Below are 20337 nucleotides of genomic sequence, written 5' to 3' on the forward strand. Positions count from 1 at the left end.
GAAATGGCTACAGTGGCCCACGAGGCTGTACAAGCCCTGCAAAGCTCAGACCTATGGCTCCATGAGAAGGTGCTTTACCTGGATAACAGATTAAGGGCTGCTAACCTGAAATTTAGAGGCCTGCCAGAACAGGCGGAAGAGAACCAGGAGGTAAAAACCTTCATTGCCTCATGGCTTGCTTCAGCCCTTCACCTCCAAGATGGCGTCGCCCCTCTCATTGATTCTGCCTACCGTCTGGGGGCATTACAGCCCAAGTCAAAAGACTTTTCAAGAGACATACTTGCCACGGTTCCAGACTCCAGGACCAGAACCCTGATTTTACAGAGAGCCCAATCTGAAGAGGGTCTACTCTACAAGGGCAAAAAGATCCTGGTTCTAGCTGATCTTTCACCGGAAACCTTGCAGCATAGGAAAGAAATGAAGCCGATTCTAAACTCACTATTTGAACACAAAATACGCTTCCGCTGGGCTTCTCCTATTCAGATACTGGTTGTTCACCAGGGCCTTCGGTTAACAGCTTCTGATTTCACCTCTGGCTGTGATCTTCTTAAACAACTAAACATTGACTCTCCTTCATCTCCTGACTCAAGTGGGGCTACTCCATCTCGTTCAACCAACCCACCGTTTTCTTTCAAGCCAAGAAGACGACGCTGACTTCTCCATGGACGTTCAGTTCACCTCCTGCTACTTCCATCTCCTGCTACTGAACAGTTGTATTTGCACTACCCATGCCATTTTGTTCTGGTTCAAGGGAGTGGGGTTTTTCTTTCCTCCTATTATGTCATATTGTTAAGGGAACAGCCGGGATGTTCCTTCTTTTTGCTCCCTCCATATTAGATTGTATATTTCTTATATACTGAGTAAAGTTGCATTGTTTCCTGGTTGGAAACAATGAACAGTTTAGTAAGATTTATGTTGTTAATGTTGTTGATTTGTTTTTTCAAGGGGAAAAGGTACCTTTTACTGGTGTTTATCTATGGCCTTTTTCAGACGGTGCTTCTTGACCAGCACTGATATGTTTTGGTATACTCTGGCCATGGCCCTCGAACTCAGTGGATCCCTTTAGCGGTGATTGGGTTTTCGGAAATTTTTACATTTATATTGAAAAGTGGTTTGTGTTTGTTCAATTTGGTTCAGACAAATATGGTTGCTGTTGTGAACCTAGATTTTTGCAGTCAGGTCACTAATCCTGGTACTTCCACCCCAATGTTCTCTCTTTGTTTATTCTGTGTTGTGAGAACAAGGGAAACTTGGCCATTGTTACCTGTTTCTTCTACTTTTTCTTATCATTGTTATACAGAGCCCCAGTCCGGGTCTTACAGGCGTTATATGGATCTTAACAATGTTTTTTTTTACTTTAATGTATCTAAACTATGTCTGACTTAAAGTTAATTTCTCTCAACTGCAGAGGCCTTAACAACATTATTAAAGCCAAGCGGCTTTCTTCTGCCTTGACCAAACTACAACCCGATCTTCTTTTCCTACAAGAAACCCATATTAAGTCGGCAAGCTCCACCATACTTCGATCTAAGTGGTTCCATACACAGTATGTAGCTCCTGGTTCTTCTAAATCACGCGGAGTTGCCATCCTACTTTCAAAAAATACCCAGTTTGTTTTGTCGGCTCAAGAAGTCGATCCCCAAGGACGCTATATCTTTATAAAAGGTACACTTAATGACTCTCCTTTCACTGTGGTTTCTCTATATGCTCCTAATTCCTCACAAATTACCTTTATAAAAGACACACTTTCTAAACTTGCCCTTTTCCAAGAAGGGGCAGTCATTATAGGGGGGGACTTCAACCAAATCATTGACCCCAAATGGGACAGATCATTTAAGCCATACTCTCCCCCGACTTCTTTCCCAGCACCTATGCAGTCTGTCCTTCATAATTTTAACCTATGTGATGTTTGGAGACTGCATAACCCGGGGGTTAAGGACTACACCTACTTTTCGGCATTACACAATACCTTTACAAGGATTGATTATTTTCTTATTTCTCCCTCCTTATTGAACCAAGTTTCTCACACCAATATTGGCCTCAGGACACTTTCCGACCATGCTTGGTTGGAGTGCACACTGCATATTGGTTCTCAGGACAGGCCTTCATTCAATTGGACATTAAATAAATCACTCCTTCTGAACCAAGAATTTTGTACACAATTAGAGCAAGAGATCAATCTTTATTTCAAAAACAATTTGAATTGTGGGGTTTCCAAAGAAATTGTGTGGGACGCAATGAAAGCTGTTCTGCGAGGCAAGTGTATCTCCCTGCATTCGGCCTACAAAAAAAGAAAATTAGAACTGAAACAACTTATTTTAGACAATATTAAACATTTGGAACAAAAACACAAGCAAACTTGCTCTAATAAAGTTTACCAAAAACTTGTTCTCGAAAGACAGAAACTAGACTTATTGGAAACATCCAATATTCGAAAAAATCTACTATTCGTGAAACAAAAATACTGGTATAACCACCCCCGTTCGTTGAAGCTACTTTCATGGAAACTCAGGAAAGAGCTAGGTGAGAGACAGATTAAATGTCTTAGAGACAACTCTGGCAAAATACACTCATCAAATAAAAAAATCTTGGACACCTTCCATCAGTTTTTCCAACAGCTATATACCTCGTCCAACCCTCCTTCCCACCTAATAGACCACTTCTTTCAAAACCAGATGATCCTTACCCAACTCTCCCACGAACACCAAGCCTTTTTAGATTCTCCGATCTCTTCTCTTGAAGTCGCTGACGCCATTAAGGCCTCCAAAATCAATAAAACCCCAGGTAGAGATGGGCTACCTTCAGAATTTTATAAAAAATTCAATCTTTCTCTGGTACCTCACCTTACCACTGTTTGCAATCTTGTTCTGGACTCTGGCTATATGCCTCCCTCCTGGTCACAGGCGAAAATAGTTATGATTCCCAAAAAAGACAAAGACCCATTAAATGTTAAATCTTACCGCCCCATTTCTTTACTAAATAATGATTATAAAATATTTACTTCCATTTTGACTGCTAGATTGAACACAATCATAGGGCTCTATATTCACACCAACCAATCAGGTTTTATTCCGAATCGCGATATCACGGACAATACTAGACAAACAATTAACTTAATTCAATATTGCACTTTTCAGCCATACGACTCCTGCATTCTTGCCTTAGATATAGAGAAGGCCTTCGATAGTGTAGAACCTCTCTTCCTTAAAAAAGTCTTACATCACATGGGTTTCGGACCTAGGTTCAGAACGGTTATAGATTCTTTGTATTCCTGTCCATCCGAGCTTATACAAATCAATGGTCAACAGTCCTCTTCACTTGTCCTGGAAAGAGGGACTCGTCAAGGGTGCCCCCTATCACCACTGCTATTCGCCATTGTCATAGAGCCCTTTGCAAATTTGATATGGCTTTCTCCAGAGATTTCTGGTATCTCTGTCCAAAATTCTACTTTTAAAATAAGTTTATTTGCCGACGATATAGTCTTATATATTACAAATCCACTACAGTCTATTAAAGCCGTCTCCTCTCTCCTGTCTGATTATAGCAAACTTTCAGGTCTTACAGTTAACCACTCGAAATCAATTCTCTACCCGATTAAAATTTCCGATACTTCTAAAAAAGACATAGTTGCAAACTACCCCTTTCATTGGGTCTCTGATTCCTGGTCCTATTTGGGGCTGAAAATCCCCTTAAATATAGCTGGCCTATTAAAAACTAACTACACGGCCACGGCTTCTGAGATTACTACCACGCTCAAGCAATGGGATAAGTTGCAACTATCCTGGATGGAAAGAATCCATGTAATTAAATCCTTTATTTTTCCCAAGTTTTTATATCTTTTTCGGGCTCTTCCTATTGAGATCTCTCAGCCTATCTTAAAATCCTGGCAACAAATACTGACCTCCTTTATCTGGAAATATAAAAAGCCTAGAATCAAAGTTTCAACTTTATGTTGATCAAGGCAAAAAGGTGGCCTAGCAGTTCCCGACATTGCAAAGTACTACAAAGCTACTATTTTATCCCAGATGACCAAAATACTGTACCAACATCCCCCGCCGCCATGGACGCCCATAGAGGACGCTCACTTTACCCCACTGAAATACTACGAACTACTATGGCTCAAGAAAAATGAACGCCCACCGTGGCAATTCATAAACCCATTCCTCAGGGCGCTCTTGTCAGTATGGGATTCGGAGCGTCATTTTCTGGCTCCAGGACTCTCTACTATCTCATCTTTTATAGGACAAAAATTTTTCCTCCCCGCCCAATTACCTTTTTCTTTCAAGGTCTGGAGAGACTCCTCAAAAGTTTTTTTCTTTAATCTTCTTTCATCCTCTAAACAACTTCTACCCAAAAATGACCTAGACCAAGTTTTGACTAAGCCAGCACCTTGGTTTGAATACTTTCAAATCAGGCACTTTCTTCAGGACCCTAAAGTGATCTCTTCATTTTCTCGCCCTTCATCTGACTACGAACATCTGGTTCTTCATTTTCATGAAGAGAGAACGCCTAAAAGTCTCATTTCACGGCTGTATCGAATCCTATTGTCTAAACTCGAAGCAACCTTACCCTCTTACACTACTCAATGGCATAAAGACTGTGGCATCATCCTCTCTCCCGACCAATGGGATTCTATATGGGCTAGTGATGCCCTACAATCTACTATTATAAATATATCTCAACAAAACTTTAAATGGATAGCACGTTGGTACCTTACTCCTAACCAGTTCTCCCATATGACCCAGTTAGGTTCTTCAGACTGCTGGAGAAACTGTGGGCTCAAAGCCTCTTACTTTCACTGCTGGTGGGACTGCCCCAAAATCAGACCATTCTGGACCTCAATTTGTGCCCATCTCTCCTCCCTAACTGGGGTCTTGATCCCAGATGACCCAACAAGGATACTTCTCAATCATTGGTCTGATACCCGTCTTTCATCTTCTAAAAAATCCTTGATAGTTAAACTCCTGACAGCTGCTAAAACCACGATTGCGCAGTCCTGGAAAAACTCATTGAATTTGACACTTGACAACTGGCTACTTAAAGTCTGGGAACACATTGTAATGGATAAAATTCAGGCAGCCATAGATCACAAAGACCCATACCAAGCCTACGCTAAATATCTGGCAACTTGGCTTCCCATTCTAGAAAAGCTCGACACCGACCCATTTTATGCTAACTCTTATTCTAAAAATAAAATGTATAAGGATTTCCTTTTGCTATAAAATTCTTTTAACAAGTTAATTTCAAGTTATTTAAAGTGTATTATATCCCCCTTTTTTCCTTTCCCTGATCTTATTTTATTTTTAAATACTGTGTTATAATAACTATAATTATTATTACTTTTAGTTTGTATTTTGTTTTTAATGTTGTTCTTGCTCTCTATTTTGTCTATTAAGCTTACGAGGTTATTTCTGTTAATCTTGACGGTAAACTCCTTGCATTATGGATTGTAAGCTACTTTTATGCCTCAATAAAATGTTTAAATGGAAAAAAAAAAAAACCAGAGCATCACGCCCTCCAATGCTTGTCTTTGGGGATGGAGATGCAGCGGATGAAATTATCATCCAATTTTGAGAAGACATCTTGATGCAAATTCACAATGCCACTGAGTAATATAACAAGAAGTATTTTATTACTGTAGCTGTGACCTGGATAGCCCAGGTTGGCTTGATCTTGCCTGATCTCCAAAGCTAAATGAGGACACCTCGATTGGTACTAGGATGCAAGAGTACAAGGAAGTCCAGAGTCACTACGCAGTGGCAGGCAATAACAAGCCACCTCTGATGCAGTAGTAGCGATAACATCTCTTTGCTGCAATCCCTGCTGCTTTATAGGTCTTTCCAGGGCTTTTTTTTTTGTAACAGGAACTGCTTTGCATATTAGGCCACGTACCCCTGATGTAGCCAGTCCTTCTGGAATTTACAGCAGGCCCTGTACTAAGAGCCCTGTAAGCTCTTGGAGGATTGGCTACATCAGGGGGTGTGGCCTAATATGCAAAGGAGTTCCTGCTATCAAAAAAAGTCCTGGGTTTTCTAAAGAGCACTGTACCACCATCTGTCAGATTTAGTGTGAGTTCTCTGCCAAGGTCATTCTAGATGTCTCCTGGAACCCTTCCGGTCACCCAGCGGTAAACCAGTAGGGTGACTTCCACAAGAGGTCAATGAGAAGTAAAAATTCAATAACTTCAAAATCTACAGTCCACATTCCCACTGCAACCTCAAGAGAACAAATATTTGGGATCCTACAGTTCCCCCGAGCGCTTTGAAATCCTTTAGGATCCATGACCCTTCACAAGCAGAGCACTGTATTCTGGGTCACTTTCCACTAGGGTGTCCTAGCCACTTTCACCTTTGCCCTTTGTAGCAAAATGGTCCTGCTCTGCTTTATGCCCTGTGCTACCCTGCCTTCCAAGGCTTTCCTAACCACCACCACCACCACCTGCCCGTTGTAGCAATTGCCCCTGTAATGGTCAGGACTCCCAACTTCCCTTCCAAGTTCTGAGGCCTTGCCCCTGCATCTCCTCTGCACCTGGTTACCATGGGAACAGCTTACTGCCTTGAGCACCACTGGGGGAACAGCCACTTGCCAACTGACTATCCTCCCCTTCCTCCTGCTACTCCTTCTAAAATAGCATGTCCAAGATAGTGGGGGTCTGAGAACCACTAAAAAGATCAAAAGGAATAAAGCAGGGGCACCAAACTCATTTGTTATGAGGGCCAGATCTGACATAAATTAGACCTTGTCAGGCCGGTCCATCCATGTTATAAAATGTAATGCCAGGTAGTGGAGATATAAACTTTACAAAGGACACAGAAAAACACAAAGAATCTTTTAAAAAAAAACTTAAAGTAAAATGCACTTAAAAGATAAGCACTCTTGCAATATTTTTTCTATCTAACAGTTTCTGATGACTGACACCTCCTGCTTTGAATTATTGCATCAAAATCTGGAGACAATGTCTGTGCTGTAGCTATCTTGAGTATGCTGTTCGGGTGTTGTTCAGGTGTGTGTCTGTAAGTTGCAAGCCTACCTTTGATTTATTGACATCTATTGCAGAAATCTCATGGTCAATGCTTTGAGACTAAGACCCAGGTGAAAACATGAAACGGCTGGGCATTGTGAGCTTTTATACATAATTTGCTTCTTGGGCTGGTCAGCCAATGGAGAAAACAGAGGCTTTGCTCTGTAGCTCCTGTGTAGTTGAACAAGCCTAAAAAAGCAAGCGGTGAGGAAGAAGGAAGCAAGAGAGAGGAACAAGGAAGCAGATGACAGTAAGGCCTGATAGGAGCCTTCTGGGGACCTGATCTGTCCCTCAGGCTGCATGTTTGACAGCCTGGGTATAAAGCATTTATTAAAGCAAAAATGTTCACAAGCATACTTTTAGCACAGTTTAGGGTGTGTAAGGGATTAAAAGAAATGGGTAAAACTCAATTCCTCTGTCCCTCTCTCTCTATATGCCCCATCATAAGGGGCATATATTAAACATAAGGCAAGTTCCTTAGCTTAGAAAGTTACCAGATCTTATACATCGTATGTGTTTGTGTGGTGGGATAGTGCACACTATACCAGGGGTAGCCAACGGTAGTTCTCCTGATCTTTTTTGCCTACAACTCCCATCAGCTCCAGCCATCAGCCGTGCTGACTGGGGCTGATGGGAGTTGTAGGCAAAAAACATCTGGAGAGCTACCGTTGGCCACCCCTGCTCTACACGGTAGTCATGAACACAGGAGCACATGAAGCTCCCTTATACTGAAGCAGACCAATGGTCCATCAATGTCAGTCTTCTACTCAGATTGGAAGCGGCTCTCCAGGGTAGCAGGCAGAGGTCTTTCACATCACCTCCTACCTAGGCATTTTGATTGGAGATGCTGAGGATTGAACCTGGAACCTTCTGCATGCCAAGCAGAGGCTTTACCATAGAGTCACACCCCCTCCCTCATGACCGTAATAGTGAATGGGCATCTTTTAAACTCTTGAGTGAGGTCCAGTGTCCAAGGAGGACGTATTAAGAATTGTTATACAAAGTTTGATTGGAGGCCAGTAGCTTCAAGAATTCTTGAGTCATAAGCTTTCAGGAGTCAAAAAATGTTTAAAAGTTTTGGAGGGGCAACCGTGTGTTTCTCCGTCATTCACCACGGCATCTCTTTTTCCAGAAAACAGGCCCTGCATATGTCTTATGTTGAGTTACACTACTGGATTTTTAGGGTGTTCTGTTCAGAACTTGTAATGATTCTATGCTCTTTGTTGCTTTATCATGTTTTAGGTTGTAAACCAGCTTGCACAGGTTCTCTGCACAAGTGGTGCAGACATGTTCTGAATCAATAAACAAATAGATTCATCCAAGGAGAAGTTGCTCAGTGATTTTCCATGGCTACTTCCTGTCTGAGAATCCCATCCCATTTTTTGTTGTTGTTGTTGTTTGGATTGCATCATGGATGGCCACAGCCTCTGGTGGTCTGACCACACCATTCCAGCTGCTAATCTTGCTAGATGAGATCAGACAAATACTTTTGCTTCACTATTTCTGCAGCCAATGACCTCAGGACATTACCAACAGTCTTCCAGAGGAGATTAGCTCCAGTATAATTACCAAAATGACTGTCATTTCTTCAATCAGTCGAATTTTCAGTAGTTTTCCAGTATGAAACAGAAAACAAATCTAAAATGAAATCTCCATGTTCTGGTTATAAAAGCTTCCACGGAGCCATTCACTGCTAAAATGAGAGACCATATTGCTACTCAATACCTCATGAGTAGCACACAAAGCAAACAGCTGGGACACGAAAGATAAGATTCAGACGTGTACCCTTTAAAAGTGTGTTGGAAGAGACAGGAGCCATCTGAGTCATCTTCTTGAAACCAGGCTGAAGATAATGTTGACAATACTCTAGAGGAGACCCTGAAGAGGAGACTCTTCAGAGAGTCCAAATGGAGAAAGGTGTTTTTTGATTGCATACGGCAGAATCTGTGATGTTGGTGCTGATACCGATGCTACTTCCTTGTGTATAAATCCCGTAGTATGAAGTGCACTGGAAACCATCCTCCTCAGATTCCACAACAGTCATATCAGCCTGGTGAAATCTTGATTGGTGGAATTGTGTCTCATACTGGTTGTGTTTTGCAAAAGCTTGAATTTAGGCAGCATCCCTGCCAGGTTGATAAATGTTATCCAATGTAAGAGAATCATTGTTCCTCTAACACAGAGGTGGTGGTGGTGGTGATGATATCTGATTTTATTTGAGCAAATCTGCATATTTGCAAAGCTCAGTAGGCATTTTTAATAATAATGGATAGCACTAAGCATTGTGGCTACCCAAATAAAGTATTCACACTCCAAGGCCAAAGATTATGCTTACACAATATTGCTTCATTAATAATTTATAAGTAGATTGCACTTTTTTTGTTTTGTTTAGCATTTATACACTTTCCTAGATTAGTAAAGAGTTCAGTAAAATCTTAAAGACTGACAGATTTTATTGTGGCATAAGCTTTCAAGAAACAGAGCTCTCTCTGTCAGAACTGTGATGAAGAGAGCTGTTTCTCCAAAGTTTATGCTAAAATAAAATCCGTTAATCTTAAAGGTGCTGCTGGACTCTTTACTATTTTGCAGCAACAGACTAACACAGCCAACTCCTCTGGATATATTTCCCTGATTAGAAGGTATATAGCAGGAGGTAGAGATTTTTTTAAAGCTGCAGTAAATATAAAAAGTAAAGGTAGTCCCTTGTGCAAGCACCAGTCGTTTCCGACTCTGGGGTGACATTGCTTTCACAACATTGTCACAGCAGACTCATTTTGGCGACCTTGGAAGGATGGAAGGCTGAGTCAACCTCGAGCTGGCTACCTGAAACCAGCTTCCACTGGGATCGAACTCAGGTTTTGAGCAGAGAGTTCAGACTGCAATAAATATACATCCACCCAAATGCAGGCTATTTTGAGAAATACACAGGGGATGCCAAAACTTGAAAATAAAGTAACGATGAGGGAACTATTGTTTAAAAAATATAAAAACTTCTGAGAAAAATGTCAGTGTGACATATATGCAAAAATATTTGTATGACACAAGAGGCTTGTGATATTTATAAGTACAGACTGAAGCAACTGCGGCATCAATGGGCAAACATTTTTTTATATATATAGCCTATATATAAGGCAAAAAGCATATAAACGAAGATGTGAGAGAGAGATTTTGGGGGAAGAGAGAGTTTGGGGAAAGCAGAACAAGAGTGTCTTCCCCACTGTTCACAACAGCAGAATTCAGAATCACTAAGGGCGTTTTCGCACTCACCTTCAGCCGGCGCGACCCCCCTCTTCACCGCGCAGGATCTGCGCGGATTTCGCACTAAACGCCGCGGAGCAGCCGGAAGAGCCGGAAACTCCCGGCGCTTTTGCGGTGCAAACGCCAAACTGCTTTTTGGTGGTTTCGGTTTGTGCCGCAAAAGCGCCGGGAGTTTCCGGCTCTTCCGGCTGCTCTGCGGCGTTTAGTGCGAAATCCGCGCAGATCCTGCGCGGTGAAGAGGGGGGTCGCGCCGGCTGAAGGTGAGTGCGAAAACGCCCTACGCTTTATTTATTTTAGCAGTGTAGGTAGGACAGACATAAAATCTCTGCTGAAGGCTACTGGATTGTGCATCCTAAAGGGAATTAGACAAATCCATAGATCTATCAAGGGCTATTTGTTTTGGTAACTAAAAGGAACCTCCAGTATCCATTTGAACATCGGTCACTGGCAGATGGCTCCATGTCCAGCTTGCAGGTTTTCCAAGAGCATTATACTACGGGAAATGAAAAGTGAATCCGATGGTCATTTCTCTGATTCAGCTAGGACCTAGTGATGTTCTCAAACACAATACTGTGGCCAATCCAGATGCTGTGCTTTGAAGCATTCTCTTCTTAAACAATAACCGATTGTCTTTGTAGCGTGAAAACAAAGTTCTACCAGCATGTCTTGGCCTTGGTGTTTGCCGTCTTTGAGATCAATGAGGACCCCACCATCTTGCCCAACATTACTCTTGGGTTCCACATCCATGACTCCACCTATGATTCAAAATGGATTTACAGACCCACCCTGGACCTGCTCTTCACCACAGCTGAACTTGTCCCAAACTACAAATGTGGCTACCAGAAAAAAATGGCTGGCATAATTGGGGGCTATAGTTCTGAAACCACATCAGACATGGCGACTCTCTTAAGTCTTTACAAGATCCCACAGGTACGATCAGAGAACTGGGATTATTTGGACTTTCACGAATCTCACACATAGTTTAATCCCCTTTGCTGATCTATTATCAAGTACTGCAAAGAATAAAAAATTAAGGGGCCAATTCTACACAGGGGATTTGGGTGTGATATGGATCTTGAAATGACAGTTGTCAGAAAGAACTCCAAAGGATGCGTGTTGAATATTCAAGTTGAAAAGATGGCTAATAAATGTTTCTAAATAAAATAAAATAATTACAAACAATTATACGAGTAGAAGGCTGAAATATGCAGACAAAGAACATGTGGAACACTCTGAAAACCAGAGTTGTATTTTATACCATTTACATTGGGGATATTATAAGATCTGGAGTAACATTTAAATGTCTTTTAAAGAAGAAGGTGATGAATAGAGTCAAGTAGTCTGATTATCCCTCTATAACAGGGGTGGCCAACGGTAGCTTTCCAGATGCAAAAAAATCTGGAGAGCTACCGTTGGCCACCCCTGCTCTATAACATGACTTTTTGTTTCCTTCCTAGCTGTCATTTGGCTCCTTTGAATCGGATGTGGATGTCCCAACCAGTCGGTCATCTTTTTACCGCATGTTCCCCAAGGAAGCCCTTCAGTATGAGGGGATTGTCCACTTACTTCTGCATTTCAGGTGGAGATGGGTTGGGCTCATCACTCTGGATGACGAAAGGGGAGATCGTTTCTTGCAGACTTTGGAGCCGATGCTTTCCAGGAATGGAATCTGTACAGCCTTCACAGAAAAGGCAGCAAGACAGGTCCCCTGGGATGACATACTCTTTCTGAACAAATATCTAGACAGTAGTAATGCAAAGTTCTTGGACAGCGAAGCCAATGCAATTGTCGTCTATGGAGGAAGTGGAGCATTTATTTGGCTGGTGACTGTTATCTTCATGCCCACGATGCTGATGAATATCACAGGGACTGACTACGGGGAGAGGACCTCTACAGGAAAAGTGTGGATTACAACTGCCCAGATGGATTTTGCACTCATCCCTTTTCATAAGGCGTTTGATATAGAGACATTCCATGGTGCTCTTTCCTTCTCAATTCATTCCAAGCCCATCCGAGGCTTCCATAGATTTCTTCAACTTCTAAAACCTACCCAGGCAAAGGGGGATGGCTTTATCAAGGACTTCTGGGAGCAAGTGTTCGACTGTGCATTCCCAGGTTCTGTTAACCCAGAACACTCTGGTAAGACATGCACTGAAGAGGAGAAGCTGGAGACTGTCCCAGCACCTTTTTTTGAAATGAGGATGACCAGCCACAGCTATGGTATATATAATGCCATCTATGCCCTTGCGCATGCCCTACACATCTTGGGCTCATCTAGAATCAACCACAGAGCAATGGAGACTGGAGGCAGCTTGGCTTCTTTGGATGTGCCACCTTGGAAGGTAATTCTTCGTTGGGAAAAAAGAGAGTACTCTGCCATGCTCCCTCTAAGCTGTGGAGTCTTGTGAGCAAAAACTCTGCTTCAAGAGCTACTGGCGTTAAAGCTATGAGCCAGTTTTGTGTAGTGGTAAAGTGTGTGGACTCTTATCTGTGAGAACCGGGTTTGATTCCCCACTCCTCCACTTGCAGCTGCTGGAATGGCCTTGGGTCAGCCATAGCTCTTGCAGGAGTTGTCCTTGAAAGGGCAGCTTCAGGGAGAGCTCTCTCAGCCCCACCTACCTCACATGTTGTCTCTTATGGGGGAAGAAGATAAAGAAAATTGTAAGCTGCTCTGAGACTCTGATTCAGAAAAAAGGCCGGGACATAAATCTGCAGTCTTCTTCGTCTTCTACTGCACCAGTTAGTTTGCTCTGGGGCCGTGTTGCCTGAGCTAAGACAAAAATGTGTGAGCCGGAGGCTAAAAAACTGTGAGCTGGTTCACCCTAACTTAGCTTAGCGGGAACACTAGTCCTCTGCCATGTTTGGGGTTCGATATGTTGGCAGGAGTGGGGAAATGGGATTTTTAATCTTTTTTCCCTGCCAATTTGAGCAGGGCTGGTGCGAGGGTTTTTGGTGCCCTAGGTGAGCTGCCCACTAGCCCTCCCCCCAAAAAAAGATTAAAAAACAGAGAATTGTAGGGAAAATGAAGAAACTTGAAACTATTTACATTTTTAATCCACAGTTTTTTTTATTTTAATTTTTTTTTTTAACAAAAATGGTGAAATTAAGCAAAAAAACATTTTGAGAATACTACTTGATCAATTTAGCAGGATGTGCCACAGATAAGTCCTATTTGTTAATCCGGCCCTGAATCAAGGTGTACTGCGACTAGCTGCAGCTCTCCAGAGCATCCAGCAGAGGAAGAAGAAGAAGACTGCAGATTTATACCCCACCCTTCTCTCTGAATCAGAGTCTCAGAGCGGCTCACAATCTCCTTTACCTTCCTCCCCCACAACAGACACCCTGTGAGGTGGGTGGGGCTGAGAGGGCTCTCACAGCAGCTGCCCCTTCAAGGGCAACCTCGGCCAGAGCTATGACTAACTCAAGGCTATTCCAGCAAGTGGAGGAGTGGGGAATCAAACCCGGTTCTCCCAGATAAGAGTCCGCACACTTAACTGCTACATCAAACTGGCTCTCTTCACATCACCTTTCACATCACTTACTGCCCTGCCTTTTAAAGGGAATTGCTGGAGATTGTCTCTGGGACCTTCTGCATGCCCAGCAAATCCTCAGCTCTGAGCTACGGACATTTCCTTTTTGCCAGTTTAGATGGAGCAAAACCAAAATGGATGTTTTTGGAAGCTCACTCAGCAGCATTCATTCAAGGAACACCCTGAAGCCTGCTGAGAACCAGTTTGGTGTAGCAGTTAAGTGCACGGACTCTTATCTGGGAGAACCGGTTTTGATTCCCCACTCCTCCACTTGCACCTGCTGGAATGGCCTTGGGTCAGCCATAGCTCTCGCAGAATCTTCCTTGAAAGGGCAGCGGCTGTGAGAGCCCTCTGACCTCCACCCACCTCACAGGGTGTCTGTTGTGGGGGGAGAAGATAGAGGAGATTGTAAGCCGCTCTGTGTCTCTGATTCAGAGAGAAGGACGGGGTATAAACCTGCAGTCCTCTTCTTCTTCTTCTTTCCTTTGTCTTGTGTCTGGCAATGGAAGTTTATTTTCATGGGCAAAAGAACAAATTAGTTGCATTCATAAATAACTTCTCTCCTAGAAGAAAGTAATCTAAAACTCTGTTTGACACTGAGAAGTATTGGTGAGCACACTCCAACCCATCCAATTCATTCCATGCCCTTAAATGCTCCTTCTCTTTCCACCAAGCTCCACACCCTTCTTCAGATAATGGCTTTCAACAACAGCGCTGGAGATGAAGTAGCCTTCAATGAACATGGAGAATTGAAAGGTGGATTCGATATTACCAACATGATCGCTTTTCCAAATAAGTCCTATGTCAGAGTCAAGATCGGGAGGCTGGATCCTCAGGTTCCCCGTAGTCAACGAGTGATAATTGATCAGGATGAGATTAAGTGGAATAGGCACCTTCCACAGGTGAGAAACCATCTCAGTGTTTCTCAAACAAATACAAAACCCTTCATCGTTTAATGAAATGGGTAAGGAGAAGGGTTAAGGGGAGCAAATGGATTCCATGATGTTTTTAATCCATGACATTTGCTAAATCAGCTCTTAATTACAGCATCCTTTATGGGGAGGGCAGGATATAAATCAAATCAAATAAATAAATAAAAACCCTGAGCTCAACAAAAATGCCACATGTAATCATATTTTGGATAATCTGCATTCCTCTCACACACTATGAGCCATCTTTGAGATCCCAGATATCACACTTCCATTTCATTGACAATTTGTAGAGTAATTCTGAGACAAAGTACTCGTGATAGCTTCTCAGTTTTAAGATCCAGGTGGGCAGCCGTGTTGGTCTGAAGCAGTAGAACAAAGTAGGAGTTCAGTAGCACCTTTAAGACCAACAAAGTTTTATTCAGAATGTAAGCTTCCGTATGCGTGTATACTTCTTCAGACGAGGGGATGGGGTACAGTGAGCTGAAATACGTATAGCTGGTGAGTTAAGAGTTTTATGCATACGAAACCTTACATTCTGAATAAAACTTTGTTGGTCTTAAAGGTGCTACTAGACTCCTACTTTGTCCTCAGTTCTAAATTCTTGCTTTCTTCAAGAACAGGTGCCTCCTTCCTCCCTGTGTAATGAGAACTGCAAACTTGGTTACAGCAAGAGAAAGAAGGAAGGGAAGAAGTTCTGCTGCTACGATTGTGATCTGTGTCCAGAAGGGAAAATGTCAGACAAAGAAGGTAGGAGATGCTCTGGGAAAGATTCCTCCTTTTAAAGATTCCCCAAATGTTTCATTACTCGAAGTGTGGGAATTTGAAACCTTTACTCTTTGAGGAATTATCAAAAAACTTAAATTTGCCATTTTGTCATTATGCATTAAGAATGTTTAACAGAAGTAGAGCCCGGGGGGTTTTGTACGCATGCGTTAACCAAGCCGGCTGTGTGCTCGTCCTCCCCTTCGGACTGGAATTTTAAATAGCTCAAAAGAATGTAAATAGCTCTTTGGCAAGTCTATTTGAAGAACGAGCTTACTTACGAAGGTCTGAAGATCATAAGAATTCCTTTCTGGGGTCCCAGAGGGTAAGATAACAACTTTTACTATCAAATTAACGAGGAAACGCCCAGGTTAATTAACAGAAGTAGAGCCCTACTGGATCAGACCAGCAGTCTGTCAACTCCAGCATCCTTCCTCAATATTAGCCAACTCGTTCATCTGGATGGCCAACAACAGGGTACAGAGGCCAAAGCCTTCCCTTGATGTCTCCTGGCTCTGAGATTCAGAGGTTTGCTGCCTCTGGATGTGGAGGTTCCCTTGAGTCAACACGGTCAGCAGCCACTGACAGGCCATCTTCCATGAATCTGATTCCCTATTAAAGCTGCCAAAATCTGTGGCCATCTCTACATCAACAGGCAGCATATTCCATGACTGATTTCCCACCAGCCTTATGCCGCTCTCACACTCGTCTTCTCAATGGGGGTTATGTTGGATTTCACACTATCTGCCCCAGGGCTGCAACTTGCTTCACCACAGCAAACAAGATCCTCTAAAAACCAGTTTCTGTTTGCCGTGGGGAAAAGGCGAAGCTAGTTATAGCCCCGGGGCAGATAGTGTGAAATCCAGCTGAAGCCCCGCAGAGAAGTGGAGCGTGAGACCAGTGTAAGGCTAGTCGGAAATCGGTCCGTGTTTTTAATTAGGTGGTGTGTAAAGAAGTGCTTCCTTTTGTCTGTGCTGAATCTGCTGCCCATCTGTTTCCTAAAATACCCTTAAATTCTAGTATTTTGGGTGAGGCAGAGAAAGTTATTTTGTTCTGCCCCTACTGTCTATCCCATGTTTATTTTCCAAACCTCTATCTGGTCTGTTCTTTTAGGCATGTCTTTTCTGAACTAATTCTTCAGCTTTTCCTCACTGGAGAAGTCCTCCAATCCTTTCATTACTGTGGTTGCCTTCTGCTGTACTTTCCCAAGCTGTGTGGTGTCCTGTTTGAGATACGGTTATCAGAACTGCACATCGTATTTCAAATGAGGCTGCACCACAGATCTACATAGGGGCATTGTGATACTACTTGATACTGATATTTTATTTCCAATCCCTTTTCGAATACTCCCCAGCATAGAGTTAGCATTTTTCACTGCTGTGGCACACCGGGTTGTCACTTCCATTGAGTTATCCACTAGGACCTCAAGGTCGCTTTCCTTCTCAGTTTCCCGAAGTTCAGACTTCATTAGTATATATTTGAAGATGGGATTTCTTTTGTCACCTTAGACTTTTAAAAAATGTAAAGGTAATCCCCTGTGCAAGCACCAGTAATTTCTGACTCTAGTGTGACGTTGCTTTCACAACATCATCATGGCAGATTTTTTAATGGGGTGGTTTGTCGTTGCCTTCCCCAGTCATTTACACTTTACCCCTAAGCAAGCTGGGTACTCATTTAACCAATTCAAAAGGATGGAAGGCTGAGTCAACCTTGAGCCGGCTCCCTGAACCCAGCTTCCACCAGAATCAAACTCAGGTCATGAGCAGAGCTTGGACTGCAGTACTGCAGCTTACCACTCCTTACACTTACTGGTGTTGAACATTCCTGTGTATTTCTCCATTTGTTTCCAGAGATTTTGTGAGGTTATGGGAATTTAGATTTAAAAGTATCAGAATTCCTGAACAGCAGTATGGCTTAGTTCTGTTTGAAGGACAGAGGCTATCTGGTGAGGAAATTGAGAAGGATCAGCAGGAACAACAAAAGTTCTTCAACCACAATAAGATTTGTGCGTTCATCTCAGTAAATCCCGGCAGGTGCAAATGGTGTTATTGCTTCTTACTTATTTTCAATGTTAGGACAGGTTTATAAAACTGTTTTCATCATGGACTGAGGAGAAAATATTAGCTACTATCTTACAAAAACCTCTTCTTGGAGAATCAAAGTGCCTCAGTAGGTTTTCTTCTCCTTTCAGACATGGATTATTGCATCCCTTGCTCTGAAGGTCATTATCCAAACCAAGAACAAAACCACTGCCTTCCCAAGATCCCAAACTTTCTTTCATTTCGTGAGCCGATGAGCATTATTTTAGCCTTTTTTGCTCTTCTCCTGTCTCTGATAACAGCTCTGGTGATTCTGTCCTTTATAAAATACCGGGACACTCCCATCGTTAAAGCCAACAATCGGACCCTCACCTACATTCTGCTAGTCTCCATTTTCCTTTCTTTCCTCTGCTCCTTGCTCTTCATCGAGCAGCCTGACAAGGTGACCTGCCTCCTCCGACAAGTGACTTTTGCCATCATCTTCTCCGTTGCTGTTTCTTCTATTCTGGCAAAAACCGTGACTGTCATTGTGGTGTTTATGGCATCCAAGCCAGGAAACCTTTTTCAGAAATGGGTGGGGAAAGAATTGGCACATTGTATTGTTATTTCTTGCTCCTTTGTTCAAGTTTCCATTTGTGCTGTTTGGCTTGGTTCTTTTCCGCCCTTCCCAGATATCGACAAGCATTCACTGAGTAGAGAAGTCATCATGCAATGCAATGAAGGGTCAGTCACCATGTTTTACTGTGCCTTGGGTTACATTGGATTCCTTGCCACCATCTGCTTCATTGTAGCTTTTATAGCCAGAAAGTTGCCTGACAGTTTCAACGAAGCCAAGTTCATCACCTTCAGCATGCTGGTCTTTTGCAGTGTTTGGCTGTCCTTTGTCCCCACCTACCTGAGCACGAAAGGAAAAGATACGGTGGCCGTGGAGATCTTCTCCATCTTAGCTTCCAGTGCTGGCTTGCTAGGCTGTATCTTTTTGCCCAAATGCTATGTCATTCTTCTTAGACCTGAGTTGAACACAAGAGAGCTGCTGATAAGGAAAAAACATTAAATTCTTTAGTCAGCCATCCACTTGTTCTCCAGTTATATTTTTATCAAATGCAAATAGGGAATTTTTGTTTTGTGGAGAGAATGAAACCAATGAACCATTCCCTGACATTCTTTAGTTAGGCTTGGTTTACATTTCAAACAGAAGAATTATACATTTGAATCTCTCTCTCTCTCTCTCTCTTTTTCTGAGAGAAGTAATGGAAATTAAAAAATTATACTCTGATAGTAAGAAGAACATAAGAGAAGCCACGTTGAATCAGGCCAATGGCCCATCCAGTCCAACACTCTGTGTCACATAAAAACATAAGAGAAGCCATGTTGGGTCAGGCCAATAGCCCATCCAGTCCAACACTCTATGTCACACAGTGGCAATATATACATACACACACACACACACACAGACAGTGGCTAATACCACTGATGGACCTCTGCTCCATATTTTTAGCTAACCCCCTCTTGAAGCTGGCTATGCTTGTAGCCGCCACCACCTCCTGTGGCAGTGAATTCCACATGTTAAGTCAAATCCAAGATGATAAAGAGATAGAGGGGCTAAAAATGAAAGGTTTTTCTTACAAATACAGAGCATTTGCAGATGACGTGATGTTTATAAATGAAAATCCCACCCATGTAACACCATTGCTGCTTCGTAAGATACAAGAATATGGAGAATTGGCAGGTTTTTATATAAATAAAGGAAAATAAAATAAATTGTGTAGAAATATGTAAAACAGCAAACAGGAAGAACTACAGCGATTAACAAAGTGTGAAATTACTTCAAAAGTAAAATATCTAGGTGTAAAAATAACAACAAAAATATTGATCTATATAAAAATAATTATGAAAAACTTTGGCGCAAGATTGATGGAGATATGATTAAATGGAACAAACTGAACCTGTCTACGCTGGGTAGAATCTCTGCAATTAAGATGAATCTTTTACCGAGACTTATGTTCCTGTTTCAAACAATCCCAATAGTGAAAGACAATAAACAATTTGTTAGATGGAAAAGGAAACTTTCAGAATTTGTATGGGCCAGGAAAAAACCAAGAATTAAAATGAAAATTCTGACTGATGCAAAAGAAAGAGGTGGATTCCAACTGCCTAATCTAAAGTTGTATCATGATGCAGTTTGCCTGGTGTGGATTAAGGAATGGATGACATTATCATATAGAAAGTTATTGACATTAGAAGGACATGGAAATGTCTTTGGATGGCATGCTTATATGTACTATGGGAAAAATAAGATGGATGGTTTCTTCTCACATCACTATATCAGAAATAATCTGTTAAATACCTGGTTAAAATATAAAAGATATGGTGACGAGAGGAAACCTCTTTGGATCATACCAACAGAAGTAATAAAATTGTATTCAGATATTAAAGAAGAGAAGTGGCTAACCTATAATCAACTTCTAAAGATCCAAGGAAAAAAGGTGGAATTAAAAACAGCGGAAGAAATACAACATAAATATAATTAGTTTCAATTGCAACAAATAAAGAGTTTGCTTGAACAGGACATTAAGAACTCGGGAATAAGACAAGAACAAACAGAACTGGAGAGAATGCTATTTGGAGAAAGTGAAAAGCTGATTTCAAGGACATACAAATTATTATTGAAATGGTCTACGGAAGATGAAGTAGTTAAATCACAAATTATAAAATGAGTGATAAATATAAATAAGGAAATACAGATGGAGTCGTGGGAATACCTATAGAAGAACTCTATGAAAATTTCTACTTGT

The 20337-nt window shown here is 42.0% G+C and overlaps 1 protein-coding gene across 1 annotated transcript; it reads left to right on the forward strand.

The window, feature by feature from the left end:
* The first annotated feature begins 5720 nt into the window (after positions 1–5720).
* LOC132583272 (vomeronasal type-2 receptor 26-like) lies at positions 5721–18596 on the forward strand. The gene is made up of 6 exons (XM_060254938.1): positions 5721–5788; positions 10918–11209; positions 11737–12621; positions 14484–14711; positions 15362–15488; positions 17695–18596. Exons 1-6 carry the CDS (start codon positions 5721–5723, stop codon positions 18594–18596), a joined length of 2502 nt encoding a protein of 833 aa, XP_060110921.1.
* Positions 18597–20337: the final 1741 nt, after the last annotated feature.

The sequence above is a fragment of the Heteronotia binoei genome, chromosome 15, assembly GCF_032191835.1.
Source record: "Heteronotia binoei isolate CCM8104 ecotype False Entrance Well chromosome 15, APGP_CSIRO_Hbin_v1, whole genome shotgun sequence".
NCBI lineage: Eukaryota > Metazoa > Chordata > Lepidosauria > Squamata > Gekkonidae > Heteronotia > Heteronotia binoei.

What these genes read in the sequence shown, in the direction of transcription:
- LOC132583272 (XM_060254938.1), top strand. Translation starts at nt 5,721, where the DNA reads ATGCAAGAGTACAAGGAAGTCCAGAGTCACTACGCAGTGGCAGGCAAT. An exon ending in AACAAGCCACCTCTGATGCA is followed by an intron (nt 5,789 to 10,917) that starts GTAGTAGCGATA and finishes TTGTCTTTGTAG; the next exon opens with CGTGAAAACAAAGTTCTACC. An exon ending in TGGATGTGCCACCTTGGAAG is followed by an intron (nt 12,622 to 14,483) that starts GTAATTCTTCGT and finishes CTTTCCACCAAG; the next exon opens with CTCCACACCCTTCTTCAGAT.